Source organism: Microcaecilia unicolor, chromosome 3 (genome assembly GCF_901765095.1).
Source record: "Microcaecilia unicolor chromosome 3, aMicUni1.1, whole genome shotgun sequence".
In the NCBI taxonomy this organism is placed as follows: Eukaryota; Metazoa; Chordata; class Amphibia; order Gymnophiona; family Siphonopidae; genus Microcaecilia; species Microcaecilia unicolor.
The window spans coordinates 303,972,641-303,992,148 of record NC_044033.1 but is presented as its reverse complement, the minus strand read 5'-3'; the positions used below and the strand labels follow the sequence as shown (position 1 = coordinate 303,992,148).

Genomic DNA, 19,508 nt, shown 5'->3' with positions numbered 1-19,508 from the left:
CCCACAACAATCCTGTATTTCCTAATCATGGAGCAGGAACCTGGAATAAGAACTCTTTAGTAGAGAATGATGCAGGGACAAAATTTGTCCCCATGAACTCTGTTCCTGTCCCTGCGAGCTCTGTTGGATCCCATCTGCACAAGCCTCATTCTGATTTTATGTTTAAATCATTTTATTAAAGTATAAAAAGAAACAATATTCTGTACAACTGTCATTTTTATAAATCAGAAACAATACAGAAAAAGAGTCAACAAAATCCCCATATTCCCTCACAAATATCCCCTCCACTATCAGGACAATTGAACAAGCCAATTTACTACAGAATGCTACATAGAAAATTCATGCTAACAGAATACCTCAGTCACATACACACAGAAAACAAATGCCAAATAATAGCTGACCAAAAATGATAAACATATTAACCTAAAACCACAAGAAGCCACACCACAGAAATAGAAAGATATGCATTTCCTCCTAAACGGTGCAAAATATGAAGATCACACATGCTGGTGTTTGGGGGGGGGGTGCAACTAGGACATCTGCCCCCTAGCCAGAGAGAGCCCCAAGCCTATCCCTATTCCCTCCACCTATGTCCAGCATCACTCCTCTGTGTCCCTATGCCCCCCTTACAAGTCCAGAATCTCCCGTCTGCATTCCTATTCTCCCCAATGTCTAGCATCTTCTCTCTGTGTCCATATACCCCCTCCCATGTCTGGAATTGCCCCTCTGTGTCACTTGCCCTCCCTTCCTCCCCTGCAGGTCTAGCACCTCTCTCCCTCCAGCCGTACCCCCCATAGGTCTAGCGCCTCTCTTCCCCTTCTCTCCAGCAGGCCCTCCCTCCCCTCAACGGTCCAGCGCCTTTCTCCCTTCTCTCCAGCTCCCCCTTCGGGCCCAGCAGGCCCCTCCATTTCTGTGGGTCCACTCCAGCAACCCCCTCCCACATTTCCAGTGCCCCCTCTCTGTGGGTCCCTTAACCAGTCCCTCCAAATGATACACTTATTACAATTTATAGCAAATTACTACTCTACCTATGAAAAGTTATTCCGCTATTATATTTCCTCTGTCTACACATCCGTATGCAGCACAAGCCATCACATTTGAAAATATAAGTAGGATCAAATAAAAAAGGTATCAACAATAAAGAATGAGAATGTGGAAGAAGTAGCTCACAGGTTCGGTTGCTTTGTTTTGAGGCTCACTGCTCCCAGTCCCCGCAGTCAGGTATCTGGGCTCTCCCTCCGTTCCCTTCAGGTCCAGCTGGCTCTCTCTCCTGTTTCCAGCAGTGAGCCATGGCGCAGACTGCGCTGCTTCCAGCTGCCCCGGTCTGTCTTGCTGCTTCGTCCCACTCACAGGAAGGTGAAAAGGAGGAATGAAGAAGCAATGGGACCAGGGCAGCCAGAAGTAGTTGTCTTCAGCTCTGCCTGTGCCATGGCTCACTGCTAGAAACAGGGAGGAGAGATAGCCGGTCGGATCCAAAGGAAGGGAGGGAGAGCTCAGCAGCCTGACTGTGGGGACAAGGAGTAGGAAGCACAGAGAGTCTCAGGAAGCAAAAAAAAAAAAAAAAAAAAAAAAACGCCTAGCTGGCCACTACTGTTAGGGGGGCCTGGGTCCCAGAGGCCCCCTGCAGTTAGTTACGCCACTGGAACAAGCCACAGGGCGAAGGAGGAGGACAACAATGCCGATAAGGGATCTGAGTCCCAATTCTGGAAGACGATTGTTAAAGTTTAACAACTGGCTCTCAAAATTCTTAAAAAATTAACAAATGTCTCGTGCGAGCCGGCTCCAGCACACCACTGCCTGGCCGCAAAAGGTTGAGCTATTGCGGAAGGCAGGCATGGAGATGCTGGACCAGGAACGGTAACCACAACTGTTTTTTCTGTTTTGTTTTTAACCGCGGGAGCACAGCTTTTCCCTGCTCCCGCACGGCTGTAAAAGGACAGATTTTTTCTTTTACTGCAGATTACTGCAGTTTACCACAGATCCCCGTCGGTCTCTACTCTTTAGCAGTAAAGAAAAATATTTAATTTGCACAGATTGAGCAATTCAAATTCTCTATCCTCCTCCAGACTGCCTCTATACTCATTTGGTTTTGACAGTGACTGACCAACAACTAGTCTCTAACTGAGGCCATTTTCCTAGTCACCACTACCACCGTCAGATACCTGCTACAGGAAAGTGCTTTCACTCTGCTGCAGCACAGCATGCCCATGAGTAACTTCTGCTAATCTACCAACTCTCTGAAGAAAAAAAAAAATCAAATTTTTAGCAGCTAGACTCAGTTGATTGTTAAAGCAGGAACAGAGGACCAGCAAACCCAACAGCACACATGCCTGAAGGCTGCTGCAGCCTCGCAATTGGGTTTGTTTTCTTTTTGTCGCGCCCACTGGGGACAGGGAGCAGACGGTGTTTGGGACTCGCAGAGGTGACTGCCAAGGAGGTTGGATAAAAACAGGAAACAGGATTAAATCAAAAAGTTGAAACCAATAGGTCAGTGCTCTGTTTCTCTTCCCATTCAAAAAAAAGCAAGCAAACCTATGATCTGCTGCATCCGATTTGTCATTCTTTATTGTTGGTAGCATTTTTTATTTAATCTCACTTATATTTTTAAACATGATGGCTTGTGTTCATAGGTAGAGTAGCAATTTGTCACTTAGGAACTTTAATGCAATACCACTTTGTATTTCTCATTCTGGAAATGGCAATCACCATTACGGCATAATGTAAGCCACATCGAGCCTGCAAATAGGTGGGAAAATGTGAGATACAAGTGCAACAAATAAATAAATCATAATCAGTGTGTCATTTGGAGAGGCTGGTTATAGGGACATCCTAGCACTGATATATATGAGCAGAGAAAAATATGGAGACCTGTGTGGCCCGGGGGGGGGGGAATCTGTGTGGCTTGGGAGAGACGGGGATCTGTGTGGCTTGGGGGGGGGGGGGGGGGATGCCATGAAAAATTCCTTGGACACGAAGGTTGTCATGAACTGAAAGTTTGGGAACCGTTGGTCTATGATATAACCTTCTCTACATCAATTTTACTCGATGGTGCCCAAGTACTTGAATTCACTATTGCTGTCTTCATCATCCTATGCATGAACAGGTCACCAATCACATCAACAGTTGTGATGTGGGGGATCCCAGAGAACAGACAAGTGCTTTTACAGCATAAACTCAATATATGTGCAAATATAAGGTTTATAGAGAGATACCAATAGGTCTAACATAAAAACAAAAAAAAAGAACAAAAAAACAAATTTAAAAAAATATATTACGGAGACCAGTGATGATTGGAGAAGTGGCAGCTAAAACTATAAAGTGCCCCATGACTCCAGTACCTGAGGTCTTCAAAAATTATTCAAAAACAACATCACAAGCCCATATATACTGTGAAGCGTTACAAATTAGAGAATGACATAGAGACAAAGTTTGTCCCTGTACCATCCCTGCGAATTCTGTCCCCACCCTGTCCCCGCGAGATGTCGGATCCCATCCGCATAATCCTCGAATTGTTATGATTTTATATGTAAATCATTTTATTAAAGTATAAAAAGAAACAACATTCTATACAACTGTCATTTATAAATCACAAACAATACAGTACAACAGGGATCAATAAAACTTCCATCTCCCCTTATAAATATCACCGCCACTATCAGGAAAACTGAACAAGCCAAATTATTACAGAATGCTACATAGAAAATTCACACTAACAGAATACCTCAATCACACACACACAAATGCCAAATATATAATAGCTGACCAAAAATGATAAACATAAATTAAACCAAAATCTCAAGAAGCCACACCTTGCATATAGTACAACACAAAAAAATAGAAAGAGATGCACTTCCTCCTATACAGTGCAAAATATAGAGATCACACGTGCCAGGGATGGTGTTAGGGGAGTGCAACTAGGGCAACTGCCCCCTGGTCAGAGAGAGTCCCAAGCCTGCTGGAAGCTGAAGAAGGCACGGCCTGGTAGGATCCCCGCCCAAATTTCTTCCCTGGGCCCCATTCATGTCTATCAGCAGCTCTGGCAGGATACACCTTTCAAATATGACATATTCTAATCACAAAATAGAAAATAACATTATTTTTTCTACCTTTTGTTTTTCAAATCATGTTTGGTCCCAGGCTTTGGTTTCTGTTTCCCTCTGTCTTCTCTTAACTCCCTCGCCAGGATCTCCTGCCCATTTGACATTTTTTTTCTTCCTCCATACTCACCATCCATCTTCCATCTCTGTGTCCCTATCATTCCCCATGTTCAGAATCTCTCTTCTCTGTGTTCCCTATACTTCCCTGTCCAGCATCTCCTCTGTTCCCATCTTCCTACATTTATCAACACCATGCTATGTCCCTATCCCTTCCACCTGTGTCCAGCATCACTCCTTTGTGTCCTATTCCCTCCCCCCAAAGTCCATCATCTCCCTTCTGTTCCTGTTCTCCTCATCTTAACATCTTCCCTGTGGGTGTATATAACCCGCCCATGTCTGGCATTGCCCCGTGTCCATATACCACCCATATTCAGCATCTCCCCTTTGTGTTCCTGTCCCTATGCTCCCCCTCCATGCCATCATCTCCTCTCTGTTCTATATACCTCCCTCCCCAACACTGTCTCCCTCCCTCCCTCCACTGTGTGTTCAGTATTCCACTCCCTCTTCCTTCATCCCCTTGGTACAGCATCTCTTTCCCCTCCCTTCTCTCCCTTCCCCACTGCAGTTCCAGCACTTCTCTCCCTCCCAAGGGTCTAGCGCCTCTCTCCTGTCCCTCCAGCCCCCATAAGAACAGTGCCTCTATCCCTTTCCTCCAGCCCTCTCTCCAACCCCCCCCCCCCCCCCCCCCCAGTCCAGCACCTCTCTTCCCTTCCCTCCAGTCCCCCTTCCGGATTTTCAGCACCCCTCCCTCCCGTGGGTCTGGCACTTTTGTCTTCCTCCTCCCTGCAACCGCAGCAGCCCTATCTTAAGCAGCCTACAGTGATCTCCACAGGCCTGCTCCGGGGCCTTTCCTCTTATAGGTCCTGCCTTCTGATGCAGCTTCCTGTTTCTGCTAAACAGGAAGTTGCATCAGAAGACAGGACACAGCAGAGAAAAGGCCCCTGGATCAGGCCTGTAGAGATTGCTGTCTTACTGTATATGGTAGAGCTACTGCAGGACTTGGGGGGGGGGGGGAGAGGAAGGAATGAAGGCAGGCAGACACAGAGATGCTGGACCCGTGGGAGCAGTAACCACGTTTTGTTTTGTTTGTTTTTACTGCAGCAGCAAAGATTGTTACTGTTCCTGCAGGGCGGGTAAAAGGTTTTGCTCCCACACCCACAGCAAACATACTAATTGTTTACCTGCTACCGAGGATTTACCACAGATCCTCATCCTCATGTCATTCGCTACTACAAATGATATACAAGATTATTTTAATCCAAAGTGTAATTCATTCTCTCCAGCCAATTGCCTCATTTTCTCTTTTGGATGCTCCACTGGAGTGCAGGGACAGCATCTACTCTCCAACTGAGATCAAAATGTCAAAACTGCAGCTTTGGAGAAAAGAAATCTAGAGAAAGAGCAATGCTTCTGTTACACACAGAGAATCTTCAACTGTGGTGTTACACAAACAAACCACTTTCTAGTACGAGGGGAATAAAATATAGTTTGCATTGCTTTTCCAGTGACTTCAGACTTTATAGGGTAGCACCATGCAGATTACATACCTATTTTTCATTAACCTTATTTCTCGTTTGAGTTGTGGGTCATCTGTCTTAGTCGTTGGAGATGAGAGTGAGACTGGAGATGTCATCACCACAGTCTGAGGAAGGGAAGTGGTGGTTGGGGTGGTACGAATCTGGTAAGTTTGCATATCTCCCGAGGCAGCTAAAAGAGTAGCAAAAAATATATATATATATTAATTGTTTGAAAGATGTTTTCAAAAATCTACCCTTTCTGAAATATCCTGGTTATGGCAATCTGAAGCGATTCAAAGAAAGTTCAATATATGGCAGAACTGCTGGTTCTTGCAAGTTCCTTTAAATGTAAGTTCAGCACAGCTAGTGAAGGCATATCTTCCACTGCCTTTATAACTAATCTGTGATCAAATTTTGCCAACATTAAGGAGATATCTCCCAAATACTAAAAACATTTCCCCACTACTGACACCCACCGTGAGATCATTTGCCTGCCATTTATGACATGCTCAGAAAGGTTCCTCCTGATCCTGCTCCAAAAACATGCATCTCTGATCCCCTGAACATTATTGATACTCTTCAAGCACTCACTCTGTACTACCACCTGGTTGCTGGGTACAAGAATCTGCTGCCCATCAGATGTCTGTGCATACTGTAGTATTGTGGTTCCTGGCTGACTGCTTCCAGCATTTGTCATTGTTAACGTCTGTAAACTCTGTACACCATCTGCACCTGCACTGGCCAGCTGTAATGCTCCATTTGGAGCAATGGCAACTTTAAGGGTGGAAGGGGGGGAAAGAACATATTAAAAGTGAAAAAAAAATCACTACTTTGCAAAACAATAAAATAGAATATCTGAGTATGCCCAATCCTTTCCTTAAGTTTCAAAAATATTTCTTTACAATTATGAACTCAGTTACTATGGTCACAATTTAGGCTCATTTTACTAAAGTGTGTTAACTAGTTAATGTGGAAATTACTGCGTACTGATAGAGCACACTTGCATTAACATTAACACGTGGTTTGACACAGTGCACACTAATTCACGTTAACAAATAGGGTTATATTTTACATACAGTACCATGCCTTAACTAGTTATGCAGTAGATAACACAAAGCAGTTAACTCTACCTCAGTTAATGTGCAGTATGTCTACTGTCTCTGCTTTAACTGTTACTGGAATTTGCTGGGCATGCTAACCAACAGTGAACCCAGAGGCTTTGCAGTTACTGTGAGTTACACTGGACCATTAGTATTTTAACATAATTTTAACACAGCTCAGTAAAGAGGGCCTTGAACCAGTTACTGGAGCTGTAGTGTCTTTAGAAGGAAGTGTATTTAAGGAAGGTGAATGCCCACTGACAAAGAGCACATCTTTCCCCTCCGAAGGGACACCACCTTGTAGTGGTGGAGGGGCTTCAGTGTTTCAACGACTCAGAGGGCTATGCTGAAGGGCTACCCATATCAGACAGGCCTCTGAGGAGAAACCAGACAAAGAGTGTCCCAAATTGGGAGAGTGGTGAGATGGTGACCTGGAGTTCGTATGCCCAACGGCCCAGCTGCCCTCTGAGGTTCTGTCTTCTTTATGTAAATTTCCTCTTTGCAATTGCATTTTCCTTAACTGAGAGGAAGGGAACAACCGGCGGTCAGCTCTGATGGCCAGCGTTTTGTCCCCTGAGCAGCAAGTGCGGGACCGCTGTGCATTGAACTACCCACAGATGAAAGGGTTGGCGAGTCCTTTGATTAGCGCCGGCAAAGGAGCGTCAACGCTCTTGGATCTGGAAAAACAACTCCATCGCTCCCGAATTATTCAACCACCATGTCCAAAGGAGTGGAGGAGTGAGTTAGAGACATATGCTGAAACGGAGGACATTTACAGCAGAACCCGAATCGGCGGAACCACTCCTAAACACCTCAAGAGAAATCATCTTGGAGTTTTTGGCTTCCGTGGAGGTTACATTGAATACCATCTGGAAGGCGCTTCGGGACCTAACGGTGGTAGTAAATAACTTTGTTTCAGATATGATCTTATTGGAGAGTTGCATGGACAATTTGACTGAACCTTCTGAGAGTGAAAAAATTGATATGACAGATGAAGTTCTGTACAAGCAAGAAATGGTTGTGATCTTGAAAATGATAATGGACCAGAAACTTTGAATAATAAGGTGGATGTTTTTGTGGATGATTAATGTCGAGATTATTGTTTTTCCCAGAGTTCCAGGTATGACTCCTAAAGTTTTCCTCAGAAATATTTCCTTAATTATTACTTCGAAAGGAGTGAAGCCTCTGAAAACTGGGATTGCTTTAATCAGTGGGATTTGAATTAGAGACTTGAGTATATGTATCGTTAAATAATTTCTGGTTTTTAAAAGAGAGAGAATGTAATCAGATGTATTATTTCTAACTAAAACCTGGACAATAAGTATGTTCTCAATGAAATGAATTGACTAAACGCCATATAAATCAAGGTCAGGTATACACAAAGTAGCACATACGAGTTTAAATTGTTGGGCAGACTAGATGGACCGTGCAGATCTTTTTCTGCCGTCATCTACTATGTTACTATGTTATGTATTTGGTCTTGAGGAAGTCAACCAGATGATCAATGTGGAATAATGTATTAGATTAATAATATCTGGGGATAATCAGGTTAATACCATGTTTTCTTTTTTCTGTTTACTGTTTAATTGATCTCCTTGTCTTATTTCACTCTTCCTATTTTTCTTCACTTTGTGGTCTAAGAAAGAGAAAGATTGTATATAATCCATATATCTAGTTGGGATTGTTTTCTTCTTATATTGTATTAATGTGCAATCATCTCCTTATTACTGTTTGCAAGTGACCCTTGAAAAACGAAAAATTATAAATAAATAATTTAAAAAAACAAAAACAAAGAGCACATCTTTATAAGCTTGGGCATAATGCTATTAAACCAGAGATCATTTGGATTTTAGGGTTCAAACCCTCTCTCTCTCTCTCCCCAACCTTCAACTATCTCTTTTCCACAATTCCTTTATCCTACCTTCATACTCTAACTCCTTGCAACCATACTACAGTAGACAGAATTGGCATAAATGATGCTGTGCTCCCCCTCATAGATGCGTGCATGTTCATAAGTTACAAGCACTTTTGTGCCTACTTGTCGGTGGTTGTAGGTTCCACACCACAAAGCCATTCCACTAAGCCATGTCTCACCTTAAGCAAAAGGCTACATGAAAGTAAACTTCAGAATCCAGGCAAACATTACAAATCATAAAGACATACTGTACTGTCCAGTGCTAGTCTGGTAAATCGATGTTGGAACAGACATAGAAGAGACAGCAGAAACACTGGCACTGTCTTCCTCCCCTTTCCTGTCCCTTGTATCTTCTGAAGATAGATCTTTCAGGATTTTTCTATGGGGAAAAAGGATTGACATTAGTGTTGCTTAATATACAACTATATTCTCCCCTCAGCCATTATTTCCTCCCTCATGGCCAGGTTGCTTCTGCAGAGTATGACCACTCTTCAAGTCCCAAGACCATGAGATATACATCTTATAGCTCTAAGCCAAGAATTTTCATATTAGGTATAGAAATGGGTCCTACATCTGCACAAGACCACCACCCTAGCAACTTTAGCTGGTTACAAATCTCCACCCCCCTTCATCATGCCACCAACTAAAGAGCCATCACTGGGGGAGGAAAAGAAGCAATCTAGGAATTCTCTTTGTCAAAGTCACAGGACTGGTGGATAATTTCACTGAAGGGACACAAACTCCATTTTAGTAGGGAATTTCAAAAGTATACATTGGAAAACTATTGAGAAAATCATTCTTTTAAAATTTTTAGGTAAGTTTTGCACCTGTAAGATGGTCGTCGAGCCAAGATTTCACGAGCTTTCTGTGAAGACCCTATACTATCAGATGAATCCTGAGAATCCTCACTCTCTGATAAAGATGACACCTGGAAAATAAAACCTGTTTCAGCTTTCTTGAGCCTCAAATAAATTCAAGTTTTATTTCAATTGTGAAGTCAATTGAAAAGTTAAGCATTTGTGTGGACAAGTGCTATACTATTTTTCAAGGTACTTCATTTATAAAAAAAAAAAAAAACAGTCAAGAGGTAAATATGCATGAGAGAAAACCGATTCATCAACCTAAAAATGTAAAAAAAAACCCAAAAACAGTTATTGGCATAACATATATTAAAAATTGTACATATTCAATATTACTTATTGCTACCAGATTAGATACACTGTTCTAAAAAGGACTATAGGAAACTATAAGCCAAGACCTAGAATCAAAAAAAGAAAAAGTCACTGCTTACCAAAACAAAGGTTTTACGGGAGACCTGCTAGTCAAAATATCAGATGCTTCACTACTCAGCAAGTCAACAGAAGGAAAGGGGGGGAACAAACCAAATAAAGGATAGGACACCATATGACAAGGCACTGAAGGATACTGGTGATATCATAATAACCACATGGCCAAAGGTCAATTGGTTTGTGATGTCGCAGATCAGCAGGCTAGATAAAAAAGCCTCTTTTGGGATTCAGCTTATGCAACCTCTATCTGACCTAAGAGTGCCTAACATCTGAAGAAAGGAACAATCTTGAAAGTGCACATACAATATCATCTGTGGATATTTTCACACTGATCCAATGAAAGCGTTTAGTTTTTTCCTGTGACCAATGTGGCTATGGGAACACTTTCATAAAATGTTAATTGTGCATCCTGTGATTGCTGTCTTCTATATGTCTTATAAGAGGTCTTCATAACAAAATCTTACTCGGTAGAGGATGAAAAGGAAACGGAGGCAAATATTCATGACAGCGTCAAATAAGCTATTTGAGCTCCCAAAGAGCTCAAAGTTCTAAATTCAAATAGGTTGCTAACTGGGATGTTATACAAATCCTTCTCTGAGGCACAGAATACATTATCTTCCTCTGCAATATTCAATACTATTTTTTTCAGAAATACTGGTACTCAAGCATCTTCAGAATGCTCAAAGAGTAACACTAGTGAAATTTAACAATAGGAAGTCAAAATGCTTGCCACACTTAAATTAGAATTCTGACTCATTTGTACATGTTTTGAAATATGCAACCCAGCTTCATAGGATATAGTGGGAAAACATTTGCATCATTAAACTTATAAGGTGCAACAGTAATCAACAACTGTACTATATACATCTAATACAATATAACTGCTATCCCTGTTCTGTTAATTCTTTGGAATTCTTTTCTGGTTTTTCTCTTGTATTAAAGTTGTAAACTTATTTGATCCCTGTTAGGTGAAGGATGGTATATGAAGGACATTATATCAAGTAGACCGAAATATAAACTAAGAAAAATAAAAGGGAAAATTACACAAAAAATAATTATAAATACCAACTTGTTATGGAAATTACCACCCCAGTGATAGCAAAGTCAAGCCTGAAGTAGAAGTACCAAAAAACTCTTCATGTGAAGCACCATATAAAACATTTGAAATCAACAAGAGGGCTAAATAAAGTGGGATAAGCATTTTCTGACCAAGCAAAGGGGAGAGAGTGCTATGCCTGACCCCTTCAATAATTCAAATACTGGGGATAAAGGGAGGGATGCAGGGGCAGAATTCCCAGGCAGATAACCCTACTTCCCTCCTTTCCACAGAACCTGACCCCTAAGTGAGAAAGGTGTGGACAGTGGTATGTGTGGCACATTCTCTACTCACACCAACCCAGCCTCTCTCCTCTCCCCTCTCTCTTCCCTCCCAGTCTTTGCCATACTCTCCCCTCCCCTTTTTCTTCTCTTGCAGCCCTCAAACATGACGAACCCACATACACACACCAAATCTTCCATCACCAACAGCAGGAAGCATCAACATATGCCTTTGTCTTGTAGCCCACTGGGAGAGCACACTTGCAGCACATGCACCTTCTGGTCTTGCAGCTCTGCAGCAAGGAAGCAAAAACACATTCCCCCAACCCTGCATCACAATCAATCTTTCATTGTAATGGAGCCAACCCTTGGGGGATATGGGCTGGGGAAAGAAAGCAGTTAGGCAGATTCAGCAAACCTGGATTTGGAGCCATGGGGATACTCCCAGCACCACTGTTGTCACCCTATTCCTGAAGATATTGCCACTTTCCAGACAGAAGGGAGGATATGAGCAGCAGGAAAGCTTACCAAAGAGAATGTAGAGAGGGAAGGACTGAGCTGCAAGGAAAGAGGAAGGATGGAGTGCTTAGGTATAAATACCTAATCTGTTCTCTAAACTGGATCTAATCTGAGGACAGAAAATCTTGTCAAGGGCCACAATTTGGAAATCCCTACTATAAAATTTACTTAACACATGGTAACTAATACACTCAGGTTATGCTCCAACTCTCTGTACTCATGTTATGACAATAAACACTTATCTGAATTAAACTCTTGAAGTGCTTAACAGGATACAGACAGCACATTTATGTTGATGTCAACTTGCTATAGCACTCTTCACAAAATGTGAAGAACCTCCTTACTCCAACTTCATGTCCTACTGTTCTAAGATAGCACAACATACAATGAATGCTGATAACCAAAGCCTCCCTTACAAGAAGAGAGGCCTATGGGTGCCTTGACCTCTCTAGATAGGTCAATGCTTGCAACAGCTAGGACCTCAATTTTCAGGATCTACAGACCAAAGGGACATTAACTGAGATTCCAAAGGCTAAAACCAACTAAAAACAGAATGGATAAGAAGTACCACATTCCCAATTTGCATTCTAATGTAATGCGAGGTCTTGGTCCATGAAGTGGTCCCAAATTTTTCCCACAGATCTACACACAAAAAAACACCAGGATCGTTGGACAATACTGTTCAACAGGAGATCTGAAGCTGAATTTACACTATGAACAGAACCAAAGTGGTACCAGAGAGGTGGAGATAAACATATGTGAAGAGATTATATAAAATCTATAAGGTCTTTGGGATCTTTAAGTACTGAAAAGCAGCTTACCTCTCCACGAAAAATGAATGAACCTGAAGGAGCCAGCTGCCAAGACCACCACCACTGAAGGAAGTCATCCAGAGGATGAAAGCAGCCATCCAAACCTATTATCACTAGCACATTTTAAAGCACTAATATGAATACAATTTAAGGAGTCCACTTTCTCTGCAGGCATGCTCTCACACAAGCCTTACTTCTTAGAACAAACACAAGAAACAAACCACTCTCCATTTCCTCCCTAAATCCCCTCATTGTCTAAAGGAGAATCCCACCAGTTGACCAATGTCTTTCAAGTAAGTACTCCTTCAAATGCAACTTTGTGGCTCAACATAGAGTCTCAGATAGTCACAGCACGTGTAAGCCTATTCTGTGATATGACATCATAAAGCTTTGTTTAAGAAATGTATTTTTGTAGATCACAAAGATCCTGATGTAGCACTGCTGCACCCTGCAGCTCCTACAGTGATGCCTTATCAGTTCCTTCCCTGTATTTAACTGCAAAAAATGAGGCACGCACCTTTTCTGATGATGTAACATGGAGCTGAAATCTTAGTAGTGAGGCAGTTGCTTTTTAAAGAGCTGCAACAGGAACAAAATGTTACCAGGCCACTGCAAAAAGTAAAGCGAATGCTACATACCTGTAGAAGGTATTCTCCGAGGACAGCAGGCTGATTGTTCTCACTGATGGGTGACGTCCACGGCAGCCCCTCCAATCGGAATCTTCACTAGCAAAGTCCTTTGCTAGTCCTCGCGCGCCCGCGCGCACCGCGCATGCGCGGCCGTCTTCCCGCCCGAAACCGGCTCGAGCCGGCCAGTCCAGTATGTAGCAAGACAATACAAGGGAAGACACAACTCCAAAGGGGAGGCGGGCGGGTTTGTGAGAACAATCAGCCTGCTGTCCTCGGAGATACCTTCTACAGGTATGTAGCATTCGCTTTCTCCGAGGACAAGCAGGCTGCTTGTTCTCACTGATGGGTATCCCTAGCCCCCAGGCTCACTCAAAACAACAACCATGGTCAATTGGGCCTCGCAACGGCGAGGACATAACTGAGATTGACCTAAAAAATTTACCAACTAACTGAGAGTGCAACCTGGAACAGAACAAACAGGGCCCTCGGGGGGTGGAGTTGGATCCTAAAGCCCAAACAGGTTCTGAAGAACTGACTGCCCGAACCGACTGTCGCGTCGGGTATCCTGCTGCAGGCAGTAATGAGATGTGAATGTGTGGACAGATGACCACGTCGCAGCTTTGCAAATTTCTTCAATAGAGGCTGACTTCAAGTGGGCTACCGACGCAGCCATGGCTCTAACATTATGAGCCGTGACATGACCCTCAAGAGCCAGCCCCGCCTGGGCGTAAGTGAAGGAAATGCAATCTGCTAGCCAATTGGATATGGTGCGTTTCCCCACAGCCACTCCCCTCCTATTGGGATCAAAAGAAACAAACAATTGGGCGGACTGTCTGTTGGGCTGTGTCCGCTCCAAATAGAAGGCCAATGCTCTCTTGCAGTCCAATGTGTGCAGCTGACGTTCAGCAGGGCAGGAATGAGGACGGGGAAAGAATGTTGGCAAGACAATTGACTGGTTCAGATGGAACTCCGACACAACCTTTGGCAAGAACTTAGGGTGAGTGCGGAGGACTACTCTGTTATGATGAAATTTGGTGTAAGGGGCCTGGGCTACCAGGGCCTGAAGCTCACTGACTCTACGAGCTGAAGTAACTGCCACCAAGAAAATGACCTTCCAGGTCAAGTACTTCAGATGGCAGGAATTCAGTGGCTCAAAAGGAGGTTTCATCAGCTGGGTGAGAACGACATTGAGATCCCATGACACTGTAGGAGGCTTGACAGGGGGCTTTGACAAAAGCAAACCTCTCATGAAGCGAACAACTAAAGGCTGTCCTGAGATCGGCTTACCTTCCACATGGTAATGGTATGCACTGATTGCACTAAGGTGAACCCTTACAGAGTTGGTCTGGAGACCAGACTCAGACAAGTGCAGAAGGTATTCAAGCAGGGTCTGTGTAGGACAAGAGCGAGGATCTAGGGCCTTGCTGTCACACCAGACGGCAAACCTCCTCCATAAAAAGAAGTAACTCCTCTTAGTGGACTCTTTCCTGGAAGCAAGCAAGATGCGGGAGACACCCTCTGACAGACCCAAAGAGGCAAAGTCTACGCTCTCAACATCCAGGCCGTGAGAGCCAGGGACCGGAGGCTGGGATGCAGAAGAGCCCCTTCGTCCTGCGTGATGAGGGTCGGAAAACACTCCAATCTCCACGGTTCTTCGGAGGATAACTCCAGAAGAAGAGGGAACCAGATCTGACGCGGCCAAAAGGAGCAATCAGAATCATGGTGCCTCGGTCTTGCTTGAGTTTCAACAAGTCTTCCCCACCAGAGGAATGGGAGGATAAGCATACAGCAGGCCCTCCCCCCAATCCAGGAGGAAGGCATCCGATGCCAGTCTGCCGGGGGGCCTGAAGCCTGGAACAGAACTGAGGGACTTTGTGGTTCGCTCGAGATGCGAAGAGATCCACCAAGGGGGTGCCCCACGCTTGGAAGATCTGGCGCACCACTCGGGAGTTGAGCGACCACTCGTGAGGTTGCATAATCCTGCTCAGTCTGTCGGCCAGACTGTTGTTTACGCCTGCCAGATATGTGGCTTGGAGCCCCATGCCGTGACGGCGAGCCCAGAGCCACATGCTGACGGCTTCCTGACACAGGGGGCGAGATCCGGTGCCCCCCTGCTTGTTGACATAGTACATGGCAACCTGGTTGTCTGTCTGAATTTGGATAATTTGGTGGGACAGCCGATCTCTGAAAGCCTTCAGAGCGTTCCAGATCGCTCGCAACTCCAGGAGATTGATCTGTAGACCGCGTTCCTGGAGGGACCAGCTTCCTTGGGTGTGAAGCCCATCGACATGAGCTCCCCATCCCAGGAGAGACGCATCCGTGGTCAGCACTTTTTGTGGCTGAGGAATTTGGAAAGGACGTCCCAGAGTCAAATTGGACCAAATCGTCCACCAATACAGGGATTCGAGAAAACTCGTGGACAGGTGGATCACGTCTTCTAGATCCCCAGCAGCCTGAAACCACTGAGAAGCTAGGGTCCATTGAGCAGATCTCATGTGAAGGCGGGCCATGGAAGTCACATGAACTGTGGAGGCCATGTGGCCCAGCAATCTCAACATCTGCTGAGCTGTGATCTGCTGGGACGTTCGCACCCGCGAGACGAGGGACAACAAGTTGTTGGCTCTCGTCTCTGGGAGATAGGCGCGAGCCGTCCGAGAATCCAGCAGAGCTCCTATGAATTCGAGTCTCTGTGCTGGGAGAAGATGGGACTTTGGGTAATTTATCACAAACCCCAGTAGCTCCAGGAGGCGAATAGTCATCTGCATGGACTGCAGGGCTCCTGCCTCGGACGTGTTCTTCACCAGCCAATCGTCGAGATATGGGAAGACGTGCACCCCCAGCCTGCGAAGTGCTGCTGCTACTACAGCCAAGCACTTGGTGAACACCCTGGGCGCAGAGGCGAGCCCAAAGGGTAGCACACAGTACTGGAAGTGACGTGTGCCCAGCTGAAATCGCAGATACTGTCTGTGAGCTGGCAGTATCGGGATGTGTGTGTAGGCATCCTTCAAGTCCAGAGAGCATAGCCAATCGTTTTCCTGAATCATGGGAAGTAGGGTGCCCAGGGAAAGCATCCTGAACTTTTCTTTTACGAGATATTTGTTCAGGGCCCTTAGGTCTAGGATGGGACGCATCCCCCCTGTTTTCTTTTCTACAAGGAAGTACCTGGAATAGAATCCCAGCCCTTCTTGCCCGGATGGCACGGGCTCGACCGCATTGGCGCTGAGAAGGGCGGAGAGTTCCTCTGCAAGTACCTGCTTGTGCTGGAAGCTGTAAGACTGAGCTCCCGGTGGACAATTTGGAGGTTTTGAGGCCAAATTGAGGGTGTATCCTTGCCGGACTATTTGCAGAACCCACTGATCGGAGGTTATGAGAGGCCACCTTTGGTGAAAAGCTTTCAACCTCCCCCCGACCGGCAGGTCGCCCGGCACGGACACTTGGATGTCGGCTATGCTCTGCTGAAGCCAGTCAAAAGCTCGCCCCTTGCTTTTGCTGGGGAGCCGCGGGGCCTTGCTGAGGCGCACGCTGCTGACGAGAGCGAGCGAGCTGGGGCTTAGCCTGGGCCGCAGGCTGTCGAGAAGGGGGATTGTACCTACGCTTGCCAGAAGAGTAGGGAACAGTCCTCCTTCCCCCAAAAAATCTTCTACCTGTAGAGGTAGAGGCTGAAGGCTGCCGGCGGGAGAACTTGTCGAATGCGGTGTCCCGCTGGTGGAGATGCTCTACCACCTGCTCGACCTTCTCTCCAAAAATATTGTCTGCACGGCAAGTCGAGTCCGCAATCCGCTGCTGGAGTCTATTCTCCAGGTCGGAGGCACGCAGCCATGAGAGCCTGCGCATCACCACACCTTGAGCAGCGGCCCTGGACGCAACATCAAAGGTGTCATACACCCCTCTGGCCAGGAATTTTCTGCACGCCTTCAGCTGCCTGACCACCTCCTGAAAAGGCTTGGCTTGCTCAGGGGGGAGCGCATCAACCAAGCCCGCCAACTGCCGCACATTGTTCCGCATGTGTATGCTCGTGTAGAGCTGGTAAGACTGGATTTTGGCCACGAGCATAGAGGAATGGTAGGCCTTCCTCCCAAAGGAGTCTAAGGTTCTAGAGTCTTTGCCCGGGGGACGACGAAGCATGCTCCCTAGAACTCTTAGCCTTCTTTAGGGCCAGATCCACAACTCCAGAGTCGTGAGGCAACTGGGTGCGCATCAGCTCTGGGTCCCCATGGATCTGGTACTGGGACTCGATCTTCTTGGGAATGTGGGGATTACTTAATGGCTTGGTCCAGTTCGCAAGCAATGTCTTTTTCAGGACATGGTGCAAAGGAACAGTGGACGCTTCCTTAGGTGGAGAAGGATATTCCAGGAGCTCAAACATTTCAGCCCTGGGCTCGTCCTCCACAACCACCGGGAAGGGGATGGCCGTAGACATCTCCCGGACAAAGGAAGCGAAAGACAGACTCTCAGGAGGAGAAAGCTGTCTTTCAGGGGAGGGAGTGGGATCAGAAGGAAGACCCTCAGACTCCTCGTCAGAGAAATATCTGGGGTCTTCCTCTTCTTCCCACGAGGCCTCACCTTCGGTGTCAGACACAAGTTCACGAACCTGTGTCTGCAACCTCGCCCGGCTCGACTCAGTGGAGCCACGTCCACGATGGGGGCGTCGAGAGGTTAGACTCCCTCGCCCGCATCGGCGAAGCTCCCTCCGCCGACATAGTCGGGGAGCCTTCCTGGGAGGTGGCCGCAGTCGGCACCGCACGCGGTACCGACGTCGGGGACCTCACCTCGGGCGATGGGCCAGCCGGCGCCACGCTCGACGGCACCGGAGGCGCAAGCACCGCCGGTACCGGAGGGGTAGGGCGCAACAGCTCTCCCAGAATCTCTGGGAGAACGGCCCGGAGGCTCTCGTTCAGAGCGGCTGCAGAGAAAGGCATGGAGGTCGATGCAGGCGTCGACGTCAGAACCTGTTCCGGGCGTGGAGGCTGTTCCGGGCTGTCCAGAGTGGAGCGCATCGACACCTCCTGAACAGAGGGTGAGCGGTCCTCTCGGTGCCGATGCCTGCTGGGTGCCGACTCCCTCGGCGACCCAGAGCTCTCGGTGCCGACGCGGGGAGGAGACCGGTGTCGATGCTTCTTCGACTTCTTCCGAAGCATGTCACCGGAGCTCCCCGGCACCGACGAGGAGGACGTAGAATCCAGCCGTCGCTTCCTCGGGGCCGAGGTCGAAGGAGGTCGATCTCGGGGGGGCTGTACCGCAGGAGCCCTCAGGGTAGGGGGAGACCCACCCGAAGGCTCACCGCCACCAGCAGGGGAATGGACAGTCCTCACCTGCACTCCTGACGATGCACCACCGTCCGACGACATCAGCAGACGAGGTCCCGGTACCACCGACGTCGATGCAGCTATCCGATGTCTCGGCGCCGATGCAGAGGGCCGATGCCTCGATTCACTCGATGCACTGGCGGCCGAGGATGAAGGTCTGGACGCTGACGACGTCGATGCACTCGATGACCTTGGTGTCGATGCCGACGAAGAGCCCGAGAACAAAACGTTCCACTGGGCCAATCTCGCTAGTCCACCTTTGTAACAGGGAACACAGACTACAGTTCTGAGGACGGTGCTCGGCCCCCAGACACTGAAGACACGACGAGTGCCTATCAGTGAGCGAGATGACCCGGGCGCACTGGGTGCACTTCTTGAAGCCGCTGGAAGGCTTCGATGTCATGGGCGGAAAAATCACGCCGGCGAAATCAAAATCCGAAATGGCGAATTTGAGCACCAAAAAGTTTTAGGGAGAAAATCTCGACCGAGGGCCGAAAGAGGCCTACCCCGACGACGAAAGAAAACTTACCGGGGCAAGACTGAAAAATACGGGAAGGGACAAACAAAGCCCGGGGGGCTTCCGGAGCACTTCCCAACAATTTTTTAAAGATTTTCTGAAGAAAACACACGTCAACGAAAAAAGGACGCGCGAGGTCGACTTTCCGGGGCTCGACACGGCGAAAACACGACCGTACCGAGTGCGGACAAAAGAAGACTGGCCGGCTCGAGCCGGTTTCGGGCGGGAAGACGGCCGCGCATGCGCGGTGCGCGCGGGCGCGCGAGGACTAGCAAAGGACTTTGCTAGTGAAGATTCCGATTGGAGGGGCTGCCGTGGACGTCACCCATCAGTGAGAACAAGCAGCCTGCTTGTCCTCGGAGAAAAACGGGTTACCCACCATTCCACAGAATTTTGGTTGGGACCAACTTCCATAACTGAAGACAAAATA

The 19,508-nt window shown here is 46.7% G+C and overlaps 1 protein-coding gene across 3 annotated transcripts in view; it reads right to left on the bottom strand.

Annotated features, from left to right (window-relative positions):
• ATF1 (activating transcription factor 1) overlaps positions 1-19,508 on the bottom strand; it is a 184,632-nt gene that overhangs the window by 49,095 nt on the left and 116,029 nt on the right. For all 3 annotated transcript variants that reach the window (XM_030198263.1, XM_030198265.1, XM_030198264.1), the window contains 4 exons: positions 9,517-9,617; positions 8,938-9,068; positions 6,266-6,448; positions 5,705-5,864 (listed from right to left, as the gene is read on the bottom strand). In XM_030198263.1, the coding sequence (XP_030054123.1) occupies positions 5,705-5,864; positions 6,266-6,448; positions 8,938-9,068; positions 9,517-9,617 (575 nt within the window). The remainder of the gene's footprint in view (positions 1-5,704; positions 5,865-6,265; positions 6,449-8,937; positions 9,069-9,516; positions 9,618-19,508) is intronic.